This window comes from Tachysurus vachellii, chromosome 24 (assembly GCF_030014155.1).
Source record: "Tachysurus vachellii isolate PV-2020 chromosome 24, HZAU_Pvac_v1, whole genome shotgun sequence".
NCBI lineage: Eukaryota > Metazoa > Chordata > Actinopteri > Siluriformes > Bagridae > Tachysurus > Tachysurus vachellii.
Genome location: NC_083483.1, coordinates 7,694,483 through 7,712,466, shown reverse-complemented (window position 1 = coordinate 7,712,466; position 17,984 = coordinate 7,694,483). Strand labels below are relative to the sequence as shown.

Genomic DNA, 17,984 nt, shown 5'->3' with positions numbered 1-17,984 from the left:
CCATTGTTATAATTTTATATAGTTTTGGTAAACTAGCACAACATTGCCGATGCAGTTTTTATTAAAAATAAAAAAAAAAAGCATGCTTTTTTTCTGGCATTTCCTAACTGGAAACATGAAATGAATCAGGATTTGTATTGTTTTCAGCAGCATAAACATTTAATCTCCTTCGAGCACAGACTGATTCTTCTGTCAGTCAAATTCAAATTCTGCCACCAGCTGATAAGAAACTAAAAGGTAAAGCTTCCTCAAAATTCTGTACAGACAAGGAAACATTAACAGACAGACATGTAAAAAGATATTTATGTTTTTAAAAAATCATGTTTCACACACAAGAATGTATTGTATAAAAGATGAAAAATAGGTTCAGACTGTATGTGTGTTCTTTTTACAGTTCTTGTTTCAAATTATTTTCAAATAGGAGTCTATTATTCCAGTCAGTTCTCCACTAGGAGTGACTCAGCCATCATGTCCTGCTCTTCATCTTCTGAACCCATGACCTCTGAAGAAGCCTCATCTTCCTCATGAAGGGAATCGGTCGCCGCCCTCTTCATCCCTCTCTGTTTGGACAGAGCCATGGCGTAGCGAATAGTGTAAATGTTCCAGTCACAGCTGGGGAAATATGCCATTGGTTAGAGGTTAAATATTTGCCAAGTAATGTGTTAATCTAATACTCTTTAACTTTAAAGAGCTAGAGTATATTTTCATGTTTGTGTGTCAGTGGAGTGTCGACTCACAGTTTAGAGAGGTCATTATGGTGTTTCTGGCTGCTCTTCATCAGCTGCTGTATAGTCGGTAGTATTGCTGCTGACCTGTGAAAGTGAAATTAAGACTAAAAATAAGGCACATGAAAATGAAATAGAGATGCTTTTAAGTGTTAACAATTCATCCACTTCCTGGTTGGTTTGGACTCTTGGTTTGTTTACTTAAGATGATAAGTACCGTATTTTCCGCACTATAAGGCACACCTAAAAGCCTTAAATTTTCTCAAAAATCGGCCGTGCGCCTAATAATCCGGTGCGCCTTATGTGTGCACTGAGTTCCAAAAATCTGTAAAAATGTTATTGTGCGACTTTGGTAAGCCTTTGGTAAGCCTTTGGTAAGCCTTCGTTAAGCCTTTGGTAAGACTTTGGTAAGACTTTGGTAAGACTTTGGTAAGACTTTGACTGTCAGACCATTTCCCGCTGACACAGGGATGTAATACGTACACTATGTACGCTGGCAGCAATAAACCAATCAGAGAACATTACATAATACGTGCAGTACGTACGCTTACCTCCGCCACGCCTATGTAGGTATACTACCGGTATGTTGCAAAACAACATTTGTTTCTTCCTAACCATTATGCGCTCCACACTCCAGTCCAGTAGGTGGCGGTAAATGCACCTTAAGTTGGTTTGCCATCCGCCAATAAAAATCAGAAGACGACGACAACATTTGTCTAAAGACCTACAGGCTATCAGTTACGCGGTTGTAAATGGGAATAGAGCAGCTGCAAAAGATTTCAACATCAATGAATCTATGGTTCGGAATTGGAGGAAGCAAGAAAATGAACTGCGCCAAGTTAAGAAGACACAGTAGATGAGGACTTTGATGGATTTGTGGGAGAAGATTGATTAAAAAAGTGTGTGTATTGTTAAATAGTAGAATAAAGTTGAACTAAACTCACTGTTTTGCTTCCATTAGCTCCTTTGTAGACCGTATGTTTTAGCATGCGCCTTATAATACGGTGCGCCTTATGTATGGGTTAAGTACAGAAATAGACCCCGTAATTGAGACTGCGCCTTATAATTCGGTGCGCTTTATAGTGCGGAAAATACGGTATATTTGTACCCAGTACATTTAGAAAAAGAAATTTCTGATTGTGCTAACCAAAAAACACAAATGAAAACTGTGATCTGCACAAAAGTGATCTGTTGGTCCATCTTACCTGTTCTTGAGCTTCTGACCGTGTAAGGTGAGAAGGTTCTGCACCCATGTAAGGTAGAAATGCAGGTGCCTGGACCTCTCCAGAGCCGAGGCCACGAAATCCAGCAGCTTTTCCACATACACGTCTGGCAGGGAGCTGGACACCACTTCAACTTAAAGAGCAAGAGAGAAGCACAATTAATGAAGAATTAATGAATTACAGATGATTTTATTTATTTATTTTAAATCAAGCTGCCCTTATGCAAGACCCTCAATCATCTGACTGCTCCGGAATTACCCACAAGGCTCTGGCACAACAGGATATGTGTGAAGGAATAACACAACAGCCAAGTTTAGATTTCATAACACTTTACTTCATTTTACTTGTAAAGGTAGAGTGACTTTTTTTTTTGGACACTGTGCTTAAAACACATTTTAAATTGCTGTGATAGAGATCGGCTCTGGGACCCGTCTTTTTACCCTGCTGTTCATTCATGTCAAACTTGAGCTCTGTGTCGATCACTTTACTCAACAGCTGTTTTTTTATTATTATGCTATTATATTATAGTGAATGTTGATGTGACATACAGATAATTCACAGGTCTATAACACTCGAAGCCTTGAGTATGTCAAGGCAAGGACTAGAGGTCTATGCCTTCTATCCTAATGCACCATTCTTCTCTGAAAACTTTCTTCCAATCCTGAAATCAAATATATACTGAAATATATTAAGATCATCATCTGTACATACTTTGGTTATAAGGCACAGATTCCAGCACTTCACTAATGAGAGACGTCTCGTTCAGGCGGAAAGCGAGCACGATTGCTGATGTCCATTCCTTCTTCCTTAGCTGACGTCGGATGCTGGTCGGTGTGACGTCCATGTCCAGATCATAGGGGTCAAAAACCAGCGAGGCATCGAGGGAGTAAATAAGCAACCCTTCTGTGGAGGCTGCCGCCCAGCTGCGTCCTGAACAAAGCACAGTGACAATAAGAAATGATTTCTTTTTGTGTTTATATAACAAAACTGTGTCCTATTTGGAGAACAGAAATTGATGAAGTCTAACTTAGCTGTGTCCTGAATGCTGGTGTTATTGTTTCTAACTGAGACAGAAAATCCTGAGGTGATCAGACTAAACAAAAACATTTTTTTCAACCTTCTATTCCAGAGGTAAATTTCACTTCATTTTCTCCACTTACTGTATAAGAAAGATTAAATCAAGGGTTCGAAGCTTTAAATCCAGCTAAAGAGCTACATTTTAAATAATAAATCATTCCTTTGTAAGAATTGTACTGCCTTTTTTTTTGCAGGACTATATGCCTGATCCCATAAAACATTGGAGGAAATGACTCTGTAATCTTTATTTGCAATTTTTTTAGCTTTTGTGGATTTTATTGACTGATTAAAATGGTATACATTGGTAGTTGTATAAGCAACATTGTGTTTTATATTATATATATTATATGACTCGTCTTCCTGTTTATTCCTCCATCCTGCTCACTGCTAAACACTGACTCAGAGAAAGAGAGGAAGAGGAACTGCAATGTGCTGTTACCGCAGAAACATCTGAATGCTGGTATTTTCTTTAAGGATTATGGTTAATGTTTTATCTCACCAGCACATGTGCGATTTTAAATGCAATTAAAAGAACGAGAGAGGAAAAAAAGCTGCACACTATAAATACTAAAACATACACACTAATGCATAATGCAAATTCAATCAGTTCTCTTAAACTCTAAAGTTGTTCATTCATTCATCTTCTACCGCTTATCCGAACTACCTCGGGTCACGGGGAGCCTGTGCCTATCTCAGGCGTCATTGGGCATCAAGGCAGGATACACCCTGGAAGGAGTGCCAACCCATCGCAGGGCACACACACTCATTCACTCACGCAATCACACACGAGGGACAATTTTCCAGAGATGCCAATTAACCTACCATGCATGTCTTTGGACCGGGGGAGGAAACCGGAGTACCCGGAGGAAACCCCCGAGGCACGGGGAGAACATGCAAACTCCACACACACAAGGTGGAGGCAGGAATTGAACCCCGACCCTGGAGGTGTGAGGCGAATGTGCTAACCACTAAGCCACCGTGCCCCCCTCTAAAGTTGTTATATGGTTTATTTCTAAAAACCTAAAAAAAAAGAATAAAGTGTTTACTTACCAGTGGGGGAGAAGCGGAGAGAGGTGACGCGAATCTCCGGCTTGAAGTGTCGTGAGCTCATGTCACCTGAAAAATGTTGGGGTTACTAATGGATGGTTGTCTATTGACAGAACATTTTGTATCTTTTATTTCAATACACCATTCCTGTACACTGTTCTTCAATTACATTGCCTATTTCTATGATTGCGGTCTCTGAGATAATTGTGTGTGTCCATGTTAAGCATAAAGTCCTCTGACCTAAAGACTCTTCAAAGTACAATCTTTACGGAGCTGGATTAAGTGTTAAAAAAAATTCACTATCACACTGAATGAGTCTTCGTTGAGCTCAATATCATGACAACACAAATTCTCTCACCTCTTCTGACACCAGGCAGGCTGAGATGAACTCCGTCCCCATCCCCTGTGCCTTCATCCACTAGTGCCAAGCTACCGAACTCCGTCATCTTACGTCTGTCCAGGAACTCCTAACAGTACACGGAGACAGGAGAGCAATAATAAAATAAAATAGTCCAGATTGCAGGACGCCTCAGACACAAGAGTGTCTAATTCAGGATTCATTATGAGCAGATGAGACTGTACCTCCATGGCATCTAGAGACATATTGCAGGAGATTTCAAACTTCTTCATGAGGATCTGCTCCTTGATATTGTAAATGCAAACGAACTTCGAGTGGCCACCGGCCAACATGGACTCGCCATCGGCCGAGTAACACAGCGAAGTGAAGGCCCTGAAGGAATTAAGAGTTCAAATTTGCTCTCATCTTAAAAGATGTTAAAAAAAAACTTTCAGCACTAGAAGGACAGATGAGGCATTGTATTATTCAGATACTTTACTGATCATAAAAATAAACATGGCTTTTCTGAGGCTCCCTGAGAAAAACTTGATAATCAATTAATTATGAACATTTGTAGTTCATAGAATCTTGATTTATTAATAAAGGATTAAAAAAAAGCATATATAGGCTCGTTTATGCCCCTATAGCTGCATGTGAAGGAGATTAATACTGACAATTTGTGGTTTTTAAAAGCATTTATTAAAATCACATTATTTAATGGCCAGGTCCAGAAACAGATCTAACCCCATACCATGGGTTATAAAAGGAGCAAAGAACAGTTCCTTGGGCTGCACCCTAGTTCAGACAGCATTTATAATTCAGTAAATTCACATAACCCTAAACCTTAATCCATGCGTACTGAATCGCGGAAAGATTGCCAACCTCTTAGAATAAAGATGCCCATGAATGAAGAAAATAAATAAAGGCTACTGGAGACGATGGACTACAGCTTGCCATCTAGAGCAACAATCAGTCATTCTAGTCCTGAAGAGTGCAGCATACATTAGATTACATAAAGAAAAGTACCTCTTTGTGATCAAAGTTCTTCACCCTGATCTACAGTATGGTAGTTCATCTGTGCTCCTGAGAATTATCTGGCTTGCAGACATTATATCAGTGGCTGATCTTTTTAATGAAGGCCTTTAGTGTGTTGGCAAGGAACTGGTCTCTACCCTGCTGTTCATGTTAACCTCTGAAATACTCACTTGCCCTTTGCTGATTGCTTTGCTGTGATCTTGTCAGTCTCTTTGCGACCCATCTGCAGGTCATGGCGGCCGGCTATGGACCCCGTCTGAGTCGCTGCCTGAGGATTCCACAATGTGATTTCACCATCCAGAGAGGCCACGGCCAACTCCTGACCGTCCGGTCGATACGTCACTGCCAGACCTGGGCAGAAGAAAGAAACCTGTATGAAAGAAACCTATATGCAGAAAATATTTTCTTACAAACTTCAACAATTCTTTACTTCAGATCCTCCCAGTGTCTGTTTGGCAAGACAGACAGTGACACAGCTGGCAGTGCTCACAAGACCTGACCAAACACACGTATACACACACACGGCAAGGACAATTTGGCAGCGTGAAAGCCACTAGTATTTGATGGATCTTTTTCTGTTGAGCTTTTAAAAGTGCTCTTAATCACGTAGCTGTTATTGTCATTTCAACCATATGTAGCTGATGCAGTACATCATGAAACAGTGTTATTCTAAGACCATGGTGCTACATAAAACAACACAGAGCTAAGGACTACACAGACATCACAACACACTACAGAACAGATATTTACAATAGTATCTGTATGGACCATTAAACAAAGAAAAGTCTGTTTGTAAAAATATGTACACACGATAACAGCATTAAGTTTTAGCCTTGAGTCTTTACTCTGTACCCTCAAACATCAGGTTCTACAGACAGGGTAACGTGTCCTATTACTAGAATTTACCATCAGAAGTGAGACGCAGGATTTCTCTGGTTTGCCAGCTGTCTCTCATGTCCCACAGTCGGACCGTTTTGTCCCAGGACACGCTGGCCAAGAATGACTGTACGGGACTAAAGCACAGGCTGCTCACCGGCCCCTCATGTCCACTCAGCACCTGTTACACACACCCACACACACATTTCACTCCTACTACACCTAAGGCTTAAGTGGAGCTAAAATCCACTTACATATAATTATATGAAGCCATTCCACAAGCTTTTAGCCATGATTATATTGATAAATAGGTTCAGGCTGACCTCCAGAAGTCGTCCGGTCTGCATGGACCACAGAAAGATTTCAAAGGAGTCCTGAGCTCCAGCACACACAAGTTCCCCGCTCACATCCACCGCCAATGAGGAGAACTGCTTCGGTCGTGGAGAAGTTAGTGTTCGGAAGTTACGGTACCTAAAAAGAGACAAAAAATGTTGACTGATATTCTCTTGTGAAGTTGACATCAGACCTTCACACTAAAATGGTCAAGAGAAAACAAGGGGTGAAAAATTATAGACCTATGACTACTTTGTGCTTTGGCTTGTATATGCAAAATCAATCGATATTCCTGGATTGGATTGAATTGGGTGTGAAAAAAAAAAGGAGAAAGATTTCTTTGTTCATTTTGTTACCTGTGTAGATCAAAAGCTCGTACAGTGCCGTCCAGAGATGCACTAACCACCACGAAGCCACTGGAAGTAAAGGTGACGCCTGTTATGCCGCTCGTGTGCTCGGTGAACGTGACGAAACACAGGCCGCTCGTGGTGTTCCAGACTTTCACCTGAAAATGATGGAAAATTAGATAGAACTCATGATTCAGTCATCGAACACCTACAGTAGTGGGACTTGCCTTGCCATCATCTCCTCCGGTGGCCAGATACTGTCCGTCTGGAGAGTACGCCAGAGAGGCCATGTTGTTGAAGTGACCTTGCTGCTTGAACACATAGGATTCACTCTGCCACTCCCAAACCAGCAACTGTCCAAGACCTTTAAAACCAACAGGAAATGGTAAAGATTTCCACACAGGAAACCATTTCACTTCAATAATCCTAATCTGACCATTACGGCATTATTCCACCTGGATTAGTTTTACCTGAAGAGGCTTAGTAATGCCATTAGATCATTGGGACATTTCTGAATCCTAAAATCTGCTCCTAATATCTCATCATTGCCCAGATTTACAATAACACCACACACTAAACACATACAACATTAAGCACCATTACATACACTACTACAACTTTCTATTCTGCAATATTCGCACATATTGAACCATTACTACATACAACATAACTGCACATCACATTCTGTTATTTCTTCTTATTTCTAGTCTATATTTTGTCTTAAATGCAGTTTATTTATTTGCACAGACTCAGAGGAGAGCCCAGGTTTACATTTCAGCACATCTGTGACAAATAAAAAGCCATAGAGTCTGTACCTGAACAGCCAAAACCAATCCAGTCTCCAGTGGGGTTCATGGCTATAGCTGAAATCCTCTGATCTGAAATACTGGTGGTTTAAAGCAAAAGAAAACATCAACATGAAATTGCACCATAATATACACAAACATACACTGTTTAAATCTAGCACTTTAATTCCAATTATATAACATGCAGAAGTCTTTATACAAGTGCACATGGACAAGTGTTTACACACACAGAGAAAGAGAGAGAGAGAGAGAGAGAGAGAGAGAGAGAGAGAGAGAGAGAGATTGATTAATGCACGCAGACATACACCCGTGCACACAGGCGCACGTTGCTGAGGTCAGGAAGTCTGGCATCATGGTGTTTTGTCCAAACCTGAGTGAGTGAATAAGGTTGAAGTCAGGCAGCTCATGGAGGTGGAAAGCTCCCGAGGCAAAACCCGTCACCAGGATGTGTGTGTCCTTGTGGAAAGCTGCTGCTGTCAGGTTGTTAAAGTCGCCTTCTTTGTTGAAAAAGTGTCTGCGGTATAATAATTTTAAAAAAATCATTTGTGGTCAAGAAAAGACCAAGACCACCAAGACAACTGTCCAGACATCAACACTACAGCTTAACATTTTACAACCGAGTACAAAACAAACAGTAATGATGTTGAAAAAGACGTTAATTTCCTAAAACATTCTAATAACCAAAAACGAGCCAAACTCTAAAATGTCGCACATACTTGCTTTTCTGCTTGTAACGGACGTTTTTGATGCCTTCAACTTCTTTTGGCGCGTCCACGCTCCCTTTTATCACCTCTCCCAGGGGCTGTCCGTCTTCTCCCATCAGTTCCTCGACCTCATCCTGCTCATCCCCTTTGTTTTGTTCCTCTTGTCTTCTCTTTACTTCCTCCTCTGTCTTCTTCCTCTCAGAGTATTTGGGTCCTTTGCGTAAACCGTCTAGCTCGGTGTCGCTCTCCCACACACACAGAGTACCGTCCTGACTCACAGTGTACAACTGCACAACAACAGATAAGCCAGTTGTGGCATCTGTTAGATCAACAATACACTAAAGTCTCCATTAAAGGTTTGACACTGAATGATTACAGAACATAAAACATCACATGATTAATATTTCTCTTTTTAGAACAGACCAGTTTTCATTTTTTTTCTGTCTGTTAAGGTCTTTGATTCACAGACACTATTTTACTGATCTCAGGATGTTCAGCAAAATCAGACCAGTGATCAGGAAACACTAAAAACTTACGTCCAGACTGTCTCTCTCGAAGAAGCACCCCATGATGATGTCCTTATGGCCACCTATAGAGTAGTAGATCAGATTCGCCCATCGTTCTGCTCCAAATATCCACGTGGTCATGTCTTTACTCCCCACTGCAAAGCACCTGGGACAACAAACAGCAGATTATTCAAAGCAAAAACACCTTTTGCTTTTATTTGGTGAGTTTGTAGAGTTAATATGATAGTGTGGTCACAGGAAATGCAAGAAAAATAGATAAATAAACAGTTTCCACTGTGTACAGGACATGTGGTGGGGCTTTATTCTCTCTAGTCACAAGGCTAATTCAATTCAATATACGCCAGATACAGCAGACACGCGGCCAGTATAAACGCTTCTACAGAGAGAGAGAGAGAGAGAGAGAGAGAGAGAGAGAGAGAAAGCCCTCACACTCAGAGAGCATGGATGACTGTAGCAGTGTCAATCTCCAGACAATTTTCTGCTGCACCACTCAGGAGCCAATATGAATTATATTTTAAAGATATTTAAGGAATACAAATTATTAGCAAGTAGAACTAGATTCGCTGATAATGCAGATCATCCCTACCGACTCACTATATCTTTAACACCATGCTCTCTGGGACTGGAACAATATCATATGCTGGTGAAGTTACTACTTAATGACTAACAGATTGTCTTTTATAAACAGCTTCTTGTGATTCTCAGTACATGAGCGTGATCATTACAGTATGTGCTAGCAGAAGGAGTGAGGTGCTTAGTTGCTGTGTTGTACTTGGAGTCGTCGGTCCAGTCGATGCAGGTCGTCTCGTCGAAGGGCCCGTAATAACTTTTATCCAGAACGAATGCGTTAAAGGCTCGGTTCTTTCCGGGGGCATGATACATCAGAGCGACGTTTTCTTTAGTAACCACAAACTTTCTAGAAACAGAGGACAAGTCACGAACAGAATTAATGAGAATTAAGATAAATAAGACTATGGATTTATTTATCTTAATTATGTGTGTGTGTGTGTGTGTGTGTGTGTGTGTGTGTGGGGAGTGACTTACTTCCCATCGGGAGAAAAGCGGATGCTGTTGACCGGCTTGTGAAAGTGATGATGGTGAAGTACAGCTCGAGTCAGCAAACTGACCAACACGGCTGCTCCATCTGCAACATATCAACAAACACCAGTGACCACTTCATTCATCACAAAAGTCAGAAAAAGACAAACAAGAAACGGGGATACCTTCGTCGACAAGTATGGCTGTATTTCCATCAGGCGAGAGCCCCACACAGGTGATGTTCTTATTGGTGCTCACTGGTAACGTCTCAGACTTGTTACTAGGGGACAGGGCTGGTGTTAATGCTTTGGGTAATGACACTAATCAATCATGCACGCTGAAACAACGCACATATAACAGTGCTAAAAAATTTTCCATCTACGCCGTTGATTTGGGTTGTAGCTGAAAAATGATCTTGAAGTAAACAAGCAGTTTATTTATTTTTTTTTTCCCCAAAACAATTTTCATAAATCGCAAAGTGACAACGTCCATTATACAAAGTGCTATACAAATAAAACAGAACTGAATTCAATTCATAGACTGTACTTTATTTAAACTGGTGTAAGGATATAATTTAAGGCACTTCTATAAGATGCTATATACACACATTATATATATATATAGATATTACATATATACGTATATATATATACACATACACATACACACACACACACACATATATACATATACACATACGCACAGTCAGGTCCATAAATATTGGACATCACCAGACGCTGGGTTTCATCCCTGGTGATGCTCTGCCAGGCCTCTACTGCAACTGTGTTCAGTTTCTGCTTGTTCTTGGGTGAAAATGCATGCTCAATCAGATTCAGGTCAGGTGATTGACTTGGCCATTGCATAACATTCCACTATTTTCCCTTAAAAAACTCTTTGGTTGCTTTTGCAGTATGCTTTGGGTCATTGTCCATCTGCACTGTGAAGCGCCGTCCAATGAGTTCTGAAGCATTTGGCTGAATATGAGTAGATAATATTGTCCGAAACACTTCAGAATTCATTCTGCTGACAAAAGTCAGCAGTCACATCATCAATACCAGAGAACCAGTTCCATTGGCAGCCATACATGCCCACGCCATGACACTACCACCACCATGCTTCACTGATGAGGTGGCATGCTTAGGATCATGAGCAGTTCCTTTCCTTCTCCATACTCTTCTCTTCCCATCGCTCTGGTACAAGTTGATCTTGGTCTCATCTGTCCATAGGATGTTGTTCCAGAACTGTGGAGGCTTTTTTAGATGTTGTTTGGCAAACTCTAATCTGGCCTTCCTGTTTTTGAGGCTCACCAATGGTTTCCATCTTGTGGTGAACCCTACGTATTCACGCTGGTGAAGTCTTCTCTTGATTGTTGACTTTGACACATATTGTTAATGTGTTTTCGGATTTGTTAATGTGTTTTCGGATTTGTTAATTTGTCTTCAGATTTGTTCATTTGTTTTCGGATTTGTTAACGTGTTTTGCACTTCTTGGCCACGGTAGAATTCTCTGTTACTATAGAGACAACAAGAACAAGGGACTTAAAGGTGGGCTCTCCGATGTTTGAGAAATGCTTCAGAAAACTGAGTCGGGACGACAAACAAAACAAAAATCAAAACAAACGTGTGGCCAATGAGCAGAAAGGGGCGGGTCTTGTCAATATGCGGTGGAGAGAGTGCGGTGTTCAGTGCGCATGTGTGACATCAGCAGAAAGCAATTTTAACATTGAAATGGAGGATAAAAACAAAGAAAGAAAGCGAAGAAAGGCTTACGATAAGGCAAGAAGTAGGACGTGTTAATATAGGATCAGCTTTCCAGCGCTGGAGAGAAATGAAGGAGCAGGAAGTTGGCGCATATTCACAGATTGGAGTTTTCCCGAGTCAATAACTCCTGAGCTAAACGCTGTTACTACACAAATAACACCTCTTTTCTATCGTAGTAATGTAGAGACGCAGCTACAACCACGTTTTGCTAGTAACAGAGTTTAGCTCAGGAGTTACTGACTCGGGAAACTCCAATCTGTGAATATGCGCACGTTACTGCTTTCACCTCTGTTACAGCAGCTTTAAACAGTCCATCCCTCATCATCATCATCTCGTTTTTCTCTTTCATGACGTTATAAAGTAAATAAAAAGCCTTCCGTCGTAAAACCTCTTTTGTAAAGTAAAACTAATCTGTATTTATTTAAATAACAATTACAATAATAATAATAATTACATATTATATAATTAAATAATAATTTAAATAGCCATAGCATCACCATAGTAACTATTTTCTTTTACATTATTCAGTCCCATCATGATTTTGTATAGTTTTTTTTTTTTGGTGACTGTCGCAGCCAGAAATGTTTGATTTTTCTTAATTTTTTGTCCTTTTTTCATTTGAATCGGTGAAACAGGATTCTTTGACCAGTGAGAACGCATCCATAATGAGTTTCTCTGATAGCTTTGCTCACCAGATTCATTGGTGCTGTGGTACAAACAGAATTTCATTTTTCTTCTTCTACTTTGAAGACATATTTTGATGGTTGGGTGATTAAAATGTTGACAGTGTTGAAAAGGAACCATAAAATGTGTGCCACTTACTTCTTCAGGTCAAACACAGAGACACGGTTTCCAACTGGACTGATGACCGAATTACCATCTTTCGAGAACGACAGATTCCCTTGGCGATAAACAGCCCCCAGTAAGTTGGAAAACTGCAAGCAGGAAGTAAATAAAGAGATTATTCTGTGTCAAAATTACCCAGTTCCAAAAAGTTCTTTCATTAAGCTGGAAGTAAATGAATTTATTTGTAAATCTTTTGTACCATCTTATAAAATAATAAATAAATAAATAAATAACCAAGTATTAATGAAAGTCCTGTAAATTTGAAAAACCTTTGTTATAAATTTTAGTGATTATAGCTGGTATAAAATTGGAGATCAGATTTCTTGTACTAATTAAACTTTCTTCACTTTTTTATTTCAATAATCCATCAAAGATGTGCAGTAGTAAAATGTGGTCTGAGCTGGGATAATTTTCAGAGAGATGTTATTGTCTAAAATGTGGGCCTTTTCTGAGCACTTTATTTAATTTATTATAGATACAGACTTAAAACATACTGGAGACATTTATAGCAGCTCACAGAACCTGACAACCTGAGATGTCCAAGTAACTAAAAAGAAATATTTATATAAGAGCAAAGCTTTTTAAGATCAACAAAACTGAAGACTTAATTTGTTTAATAAATAAATTGTTTATATATCATACATCATAGATATCATAAATAAATTGTTCATATTATATAATATATACACATACACACACATTATATATATATATATATAGATATATAGATAGATAGATAGATAGATAGATAGATAGATAGATAGCAAATGTGGCATTAAAAGCTTATACTAAACATTATGTACCAAACTAAATAAAATTCAAACAGCTCAGGTTGAGTTGATCTGTAATTGACCCAAACAGATGCCCTTGTTTCTAACATTTTGACGTTCATCTGAAATTTACCTAAAACTAACCTTATGTTAGCCTGCTAGCTTCATTAGCGCTCTCTCTCTCTCTCTCTCTCTCTCTCTCTCTCTCTCTCTCTCTCCTACTGGACAATGAAAGGTTCACTATTACAATGTTAACAACGTTATGTGTCAAAACATACCTTGTATGCAAACTTCATCTTGGTCTAAAAAGGCGTTCAAATATTTCTATCATTCATCTGCAGACATAAGTAGAAAGCCTGGTGTATGTTATATACAGACGCCTGCTTCTTCCAACACAAACACGTGTGTATCTATACGGGTATGTTGTCGAGTTCTACTTCCGGGTCAGACTTTTCAAAATAAAATGACATCATAATCCAAAATTAAGTGAAAATGTTGATAATGTTAATGATAATGTGTAATAATAACTCAGTAATGTTGTAGGATATGTCTTGGGCACTTTATATGAAGTAAGAAGGAATATGGTTTTGTTATATTTGTTATTTTATTATATGTTCTTAAAGTGCATATATAGACTTCAGATTTCCACACATCATGTTTTCTCTTTGTGCTTATAACTATGAACAAGTGTGCATTCGTGAGGTATTTACTTTATATCACCATGAACCTGTTAGCTACCTAAAGATGACAATGAAGACTTTTACAAACCTATGATGAGGTCACCAGTGGTCACCAACACGTGGAGTGACTACTATTTGAATTGTGCACAGCAAACATGTGTACAAAGTCACATATAATGGCCGAACATAATAAAATAGTTTTGTAGATAGAAGGTACTTAAGGAAATAGCTGAAAATATTTTTTTAAGTGGGCGATAAGTGGGGAAAAAAGTCTAAAATGGTTGTTTATAGTTATACTCCTCTGTGGCCACCAGGTGGCGCCGAGACGCCTTTTTTCTTTCTTTTCTTTTTTTTTTTAGCCCGTTCAAAATCAAGACACTAAACAACCGACGGATAATTTGTAATACTTAAAACACAAACTGTGTGTTTACACTTGCGTCAGTGTGTATATATGTGGATAAACGAAGAAGATTCTTGGTGTTGAGCGAACATCACATAAAGTCAGTTGATCCCGTTACGGGCGGGGCTTTGGCGTGACGTCACCGGTTCATTTGCATACCAGTCTGCATATATACGACTCTGCGCAGTGGCGCGATACATTGCTGCAACCCAGAGATATCAGAGATCATAAACGCTTACTGGTCTATCAAGGTATGCATTGTGATTTATTTTTAATTTTATGTTCGTATTCATGATTGCCGATGGTGATGTATATTGATGTTTTGCTGTTTTTCGGTTTATTTTGACGCATCTGATACACTCTTGCATTGAGTGCAAGAATTAACAATCGAAAAATGGATTTATTTATTTATTTCTTTCTTTATTTTTTATAATTAATGCATGTGTGCGTGTAGGTGTGTAAATGCGGAAATCAGATCTGCTGACATCTTTCCTTTGTTGCATGAGCGCCTTTGTGCTGCAGGCTATTAATGCGTGTTGATTAGTCACTCGGGCGCTTTGTAGACATAAATGCATGAATAAGATAATAAAACGGATGTGTATGGCTGAGACGGTAAGGTTGGGGTGTGAGTAAAACGTTAGGTTTGTTCATTTTCGTGATTAAACCTATATGGGCGGTGGTTCCTAAGCAGAAGCGCTGAAATCTTTGTGCGCGCACGTGGGGGTGCGCAAAAATGTCGGATTGTAAAAATGTTAGTTCATTTCTCTTGTCATATTTGTATATTTTTGAATGCATACTTCTCCTCGCACTCACTGTGCCTGATTGCATTAGCGTGTAAATGGTCTGGCGTTTTTTCGGGGGGTTTTTCAGACGCCATTCAAAAAGGGTGCGGTTTTGTTCTCTCTTGTGTGGTCAGTGCAGTCATTCTGGCTGGACTAAAGCTCTCACAATGTGCAATGCACAAGGTGGTTTAATGAACAGGACGCTGTAGGGAGTTTAAATGGTTACTCAGAAGGGGGTAACATTAAAAAATGTGAATTTTTTTTTTTGAAATTATTGACTTTATTATTTTTTTTTTTTCCTCCTTTTTTGTTTCCTGACAGACACCCAGCAACCATGTCTGACAAACCCAATCTTGAGGAGGTCACCAGCTTCGACAAGAGCAAGCTGAAGAAGACTGAGACTCAGGAGAAGAACCCGCTCCCATCTAAAGAAAGTAAGGATTTTTTTTTTTTTTTTTTTTAATGGATGAGGGTGCTGAAAGAGAGGAAGTGATTTTCTAACAGGATTGTGCAAGACCTTGTGTTGCATGTTGCACAGAGAACCTGCTAAGAAAAAAAAGGGTGTGGACTAAAGCTATGATGACATCTAATTGTTCTGGGTTTTTTTTTTTTTCTTCTCCCCCTCCTGCTTCTGCAGCCATCGAACAGGAGAAGCAGGCGTCATCATGAAGACCCCAAGCTGCCATCATGCACTGTGCACACCCCCTTTCCCACACATTGCCTTCTTTTTGTTCACTTCTTTTAGCTGTATAACTCCGTAACCAAAATGTCAAAAAAACAAAAAAGGAAAATAATGCTAAAATGAAAAACCTAAAGCTGCCATCAACGTTGGGTGGACCTGAAATCATCCTCCACCAACAGCCAGAAGACGAAAACCATCCACCCACCCCCTTTTCCAAACTAGCAGTGAACAGCGCGTCTAAACCTTGGCGCATTTAGCTTGGATCCATCTGGACTCCATGGCTTCGGCTAGTGGTGTAAAAACTGAAGAAGGGCAAAGGACAAAGGGGGCGTGGCTTTGGAATGTGGACATTCCCAAAATTCATTAACCAATTGGGGTATGGCTTTATGTCAATGTGTGACCAGCTCACCAATTTGTGGCGTTGCATTTCTTTTTTCCTTTTTTATTAAGAAATTGAGTTTTACAGTAAAATGCACAATATTTGGTTTTTGTACATCCTCAATGATTAAATACCTTCTTGTTAGCACTGCTTCAAGCAAATGCTTTTTGATTGACACAAAAGAGGAAATGGTGGAAGCCAACTAGATGGGGAAACATTCCTAAGGCACAAGAGGGTTTTTTAAAACTGATTGTACCCTTTTTTTTTTTTTTTTTTTTTTTGTACATGTGGGTTTTTTTGGGGGGTTGCTTTTTTGTGTTGCACCCAATTTCAATTGTCCTATTGTATGGAAACTGTCAATTCTGGAAAAAATCCATATTGCTTTCAAGTGTTGACAAATTTTTTTTTTTTTTTTTTTTTTCCTTGGGTTTCTGTAAAATTCAGCAAACCATGTTAATTTGCCACAAACCCATTCTCAAATGGAAAAAAGGAACGTGTTGTAATAAAGCCTTTGTTATCAAAATGTTTTTTTGACTCATTGTTTGCTTTCACTTTAAGTTGAGTATTGTCCAGGACTCTATAGTGACTTTATGATGCATCACATGTAGTGTTTAATCCACTAGTCTGAACTACATTTTAAGTCAACATTTTTCCTTTAGCATTAAAATGTGTGCACATAAATGTGAACTGCTAATTGAACAGGAGATCCAACAATCTTGTTCTTTACATAAGTGAAAAGATTTCAAATCAATTTGTCAGTTTGGTGAAAATTTATGTAGTGTGTGAACCTAAATCTGAGTAGCCTGGCTGGCAGCAAGGTGTCCTGACTAGCAGGTGGTGAATTGGCACTCAGGCCATCGAATTAGTGTGCAACTCTGTGCGGTCCATGCTGCGTTTCAAAGCCTACTTCCTTTGCCTAAGATCAGTGTTTACCTGCAAAGCCTTATAACATTACCTGAGTTAGTGTTCTTTAATATTTTCTAAAACTGCATATCAAAAGGTTTATATTGTTCTAATTCTATTCTAAGCTTTACCCATATTGCTGATTCATGAAAATATGAATATTTAGCAGATGATCGCAGACATGCACTGGCAACTGTCTAGCCTAATAATCTGTTTCTTGATGCTATACCAATGTTGATTGCAATGTTATTTTTAGATTTCTTTTTTAAATTTAGTAAAGTACTAAACTGACAACTCTAAACAGCTTAACTTACTAAATAACTAAGTCTGTACTGTTAGTACAGTATCTAATATTACATTTAAATGAGACTTCAACACATTGAATGTATTGCATGAGATATTAATTCACTGGCAATCACATTCATATAATTATTTATTGTTCATTTGTTCATGGAAATGGTTAAAATATCTGGCATTTAATCTGTCTGGTTCAGTTTTTTCTTTTTCGATCTTTGTTCAAACAGTGGCCTAGTCTTTAGCAACATTAGCTCTTTGCCTACAGGATCTAATTAGTCAACTAATTTGTAAAATTTGTAAGGAAACAATAAGCTTCCACCAACTCGTTGTTTAGCGAGTTTAGCCAGACCACGACACTATCAAACCCACAGGCCTAAGGCTAGAATCCAAGGGCTAGCTAACTACTGAAA

At 39.1% G+C, this 17,984-nt stretch overlaps 2 protein-coding genes across 2 annotated transcripts; one reads left to right on the top strand and one right to left on the bottom strand.

The window, feature by feature from the left end:
- Positions 1 to 131: 131 nt before the first annotated feature.
- Positions 132 to 13,866, bottom strand: pwp2h (PWP2 small subunit processome component). Its single transcript, XM_060859998.1, has 21 exons — positions 13,730 to 13,866; positions 12,658 to 12,770; positions 10,261 to 10,355; positions 10,082 to 10,181; positions 9,810 to 9,953; positions 9,047 to 9,182; positions 8,523 to 8,797; positions 8,177 to 8,320; positions 7,816 to 7,886; positions 7,228 to 7,364; positions 7,010 to 7,158; positions 6,644 to 6,791; positions 6,351 to 6,501; positions 5,615 to 5,795; positions 4,655 to 4,802; positions 4,431 to 4,539; positions 4,076 to 4,141; positions 2,660 to 2,878; positions 1,931 to 2,081; positions 738 to 812; positions 132 to 612 (listed from the first exon to the last, which is right to left on the bottom strand). Exons 1-21 carry the CDS (start codon positions 13,745 to 13,747, stop codon positions 438 to 440), a joined length of 2,805 nt encoding a protein of 934 aa, XP_060715981.1. The 5' UTR covers positions 13,748 to 13,866; the 3' UTR covers positions 132 to 437.
- A 766-nt stretch (positions 13,867 to 14,632) lies between these two features.
- Positions 14,633 to 16,897, top strand: tmsb4x (thymosin beta 4 X-linked). The gene is made up of 3 exons (XM_060860243.1): positions 14,633 to 14,782; positions 15,635 to 15,747; positions 15,951 to 16,897. Exons 2-3 carry the CDS (start codon positions 15,648 to 15,650, stop codon positions 15,980 to 15,982), a joined length of 132 nt encoding a protein of 43 aa, XP_060716226.1. The 5' UTR covers positions 14,633 to 14,782; positions 15,635 to 15,647; the 3' UTR covers positions 15,983 to 16,897.
- The last annotated feature ends 1,087 nt before the right edge of the window (positions 16,898 to 17,984 follow it).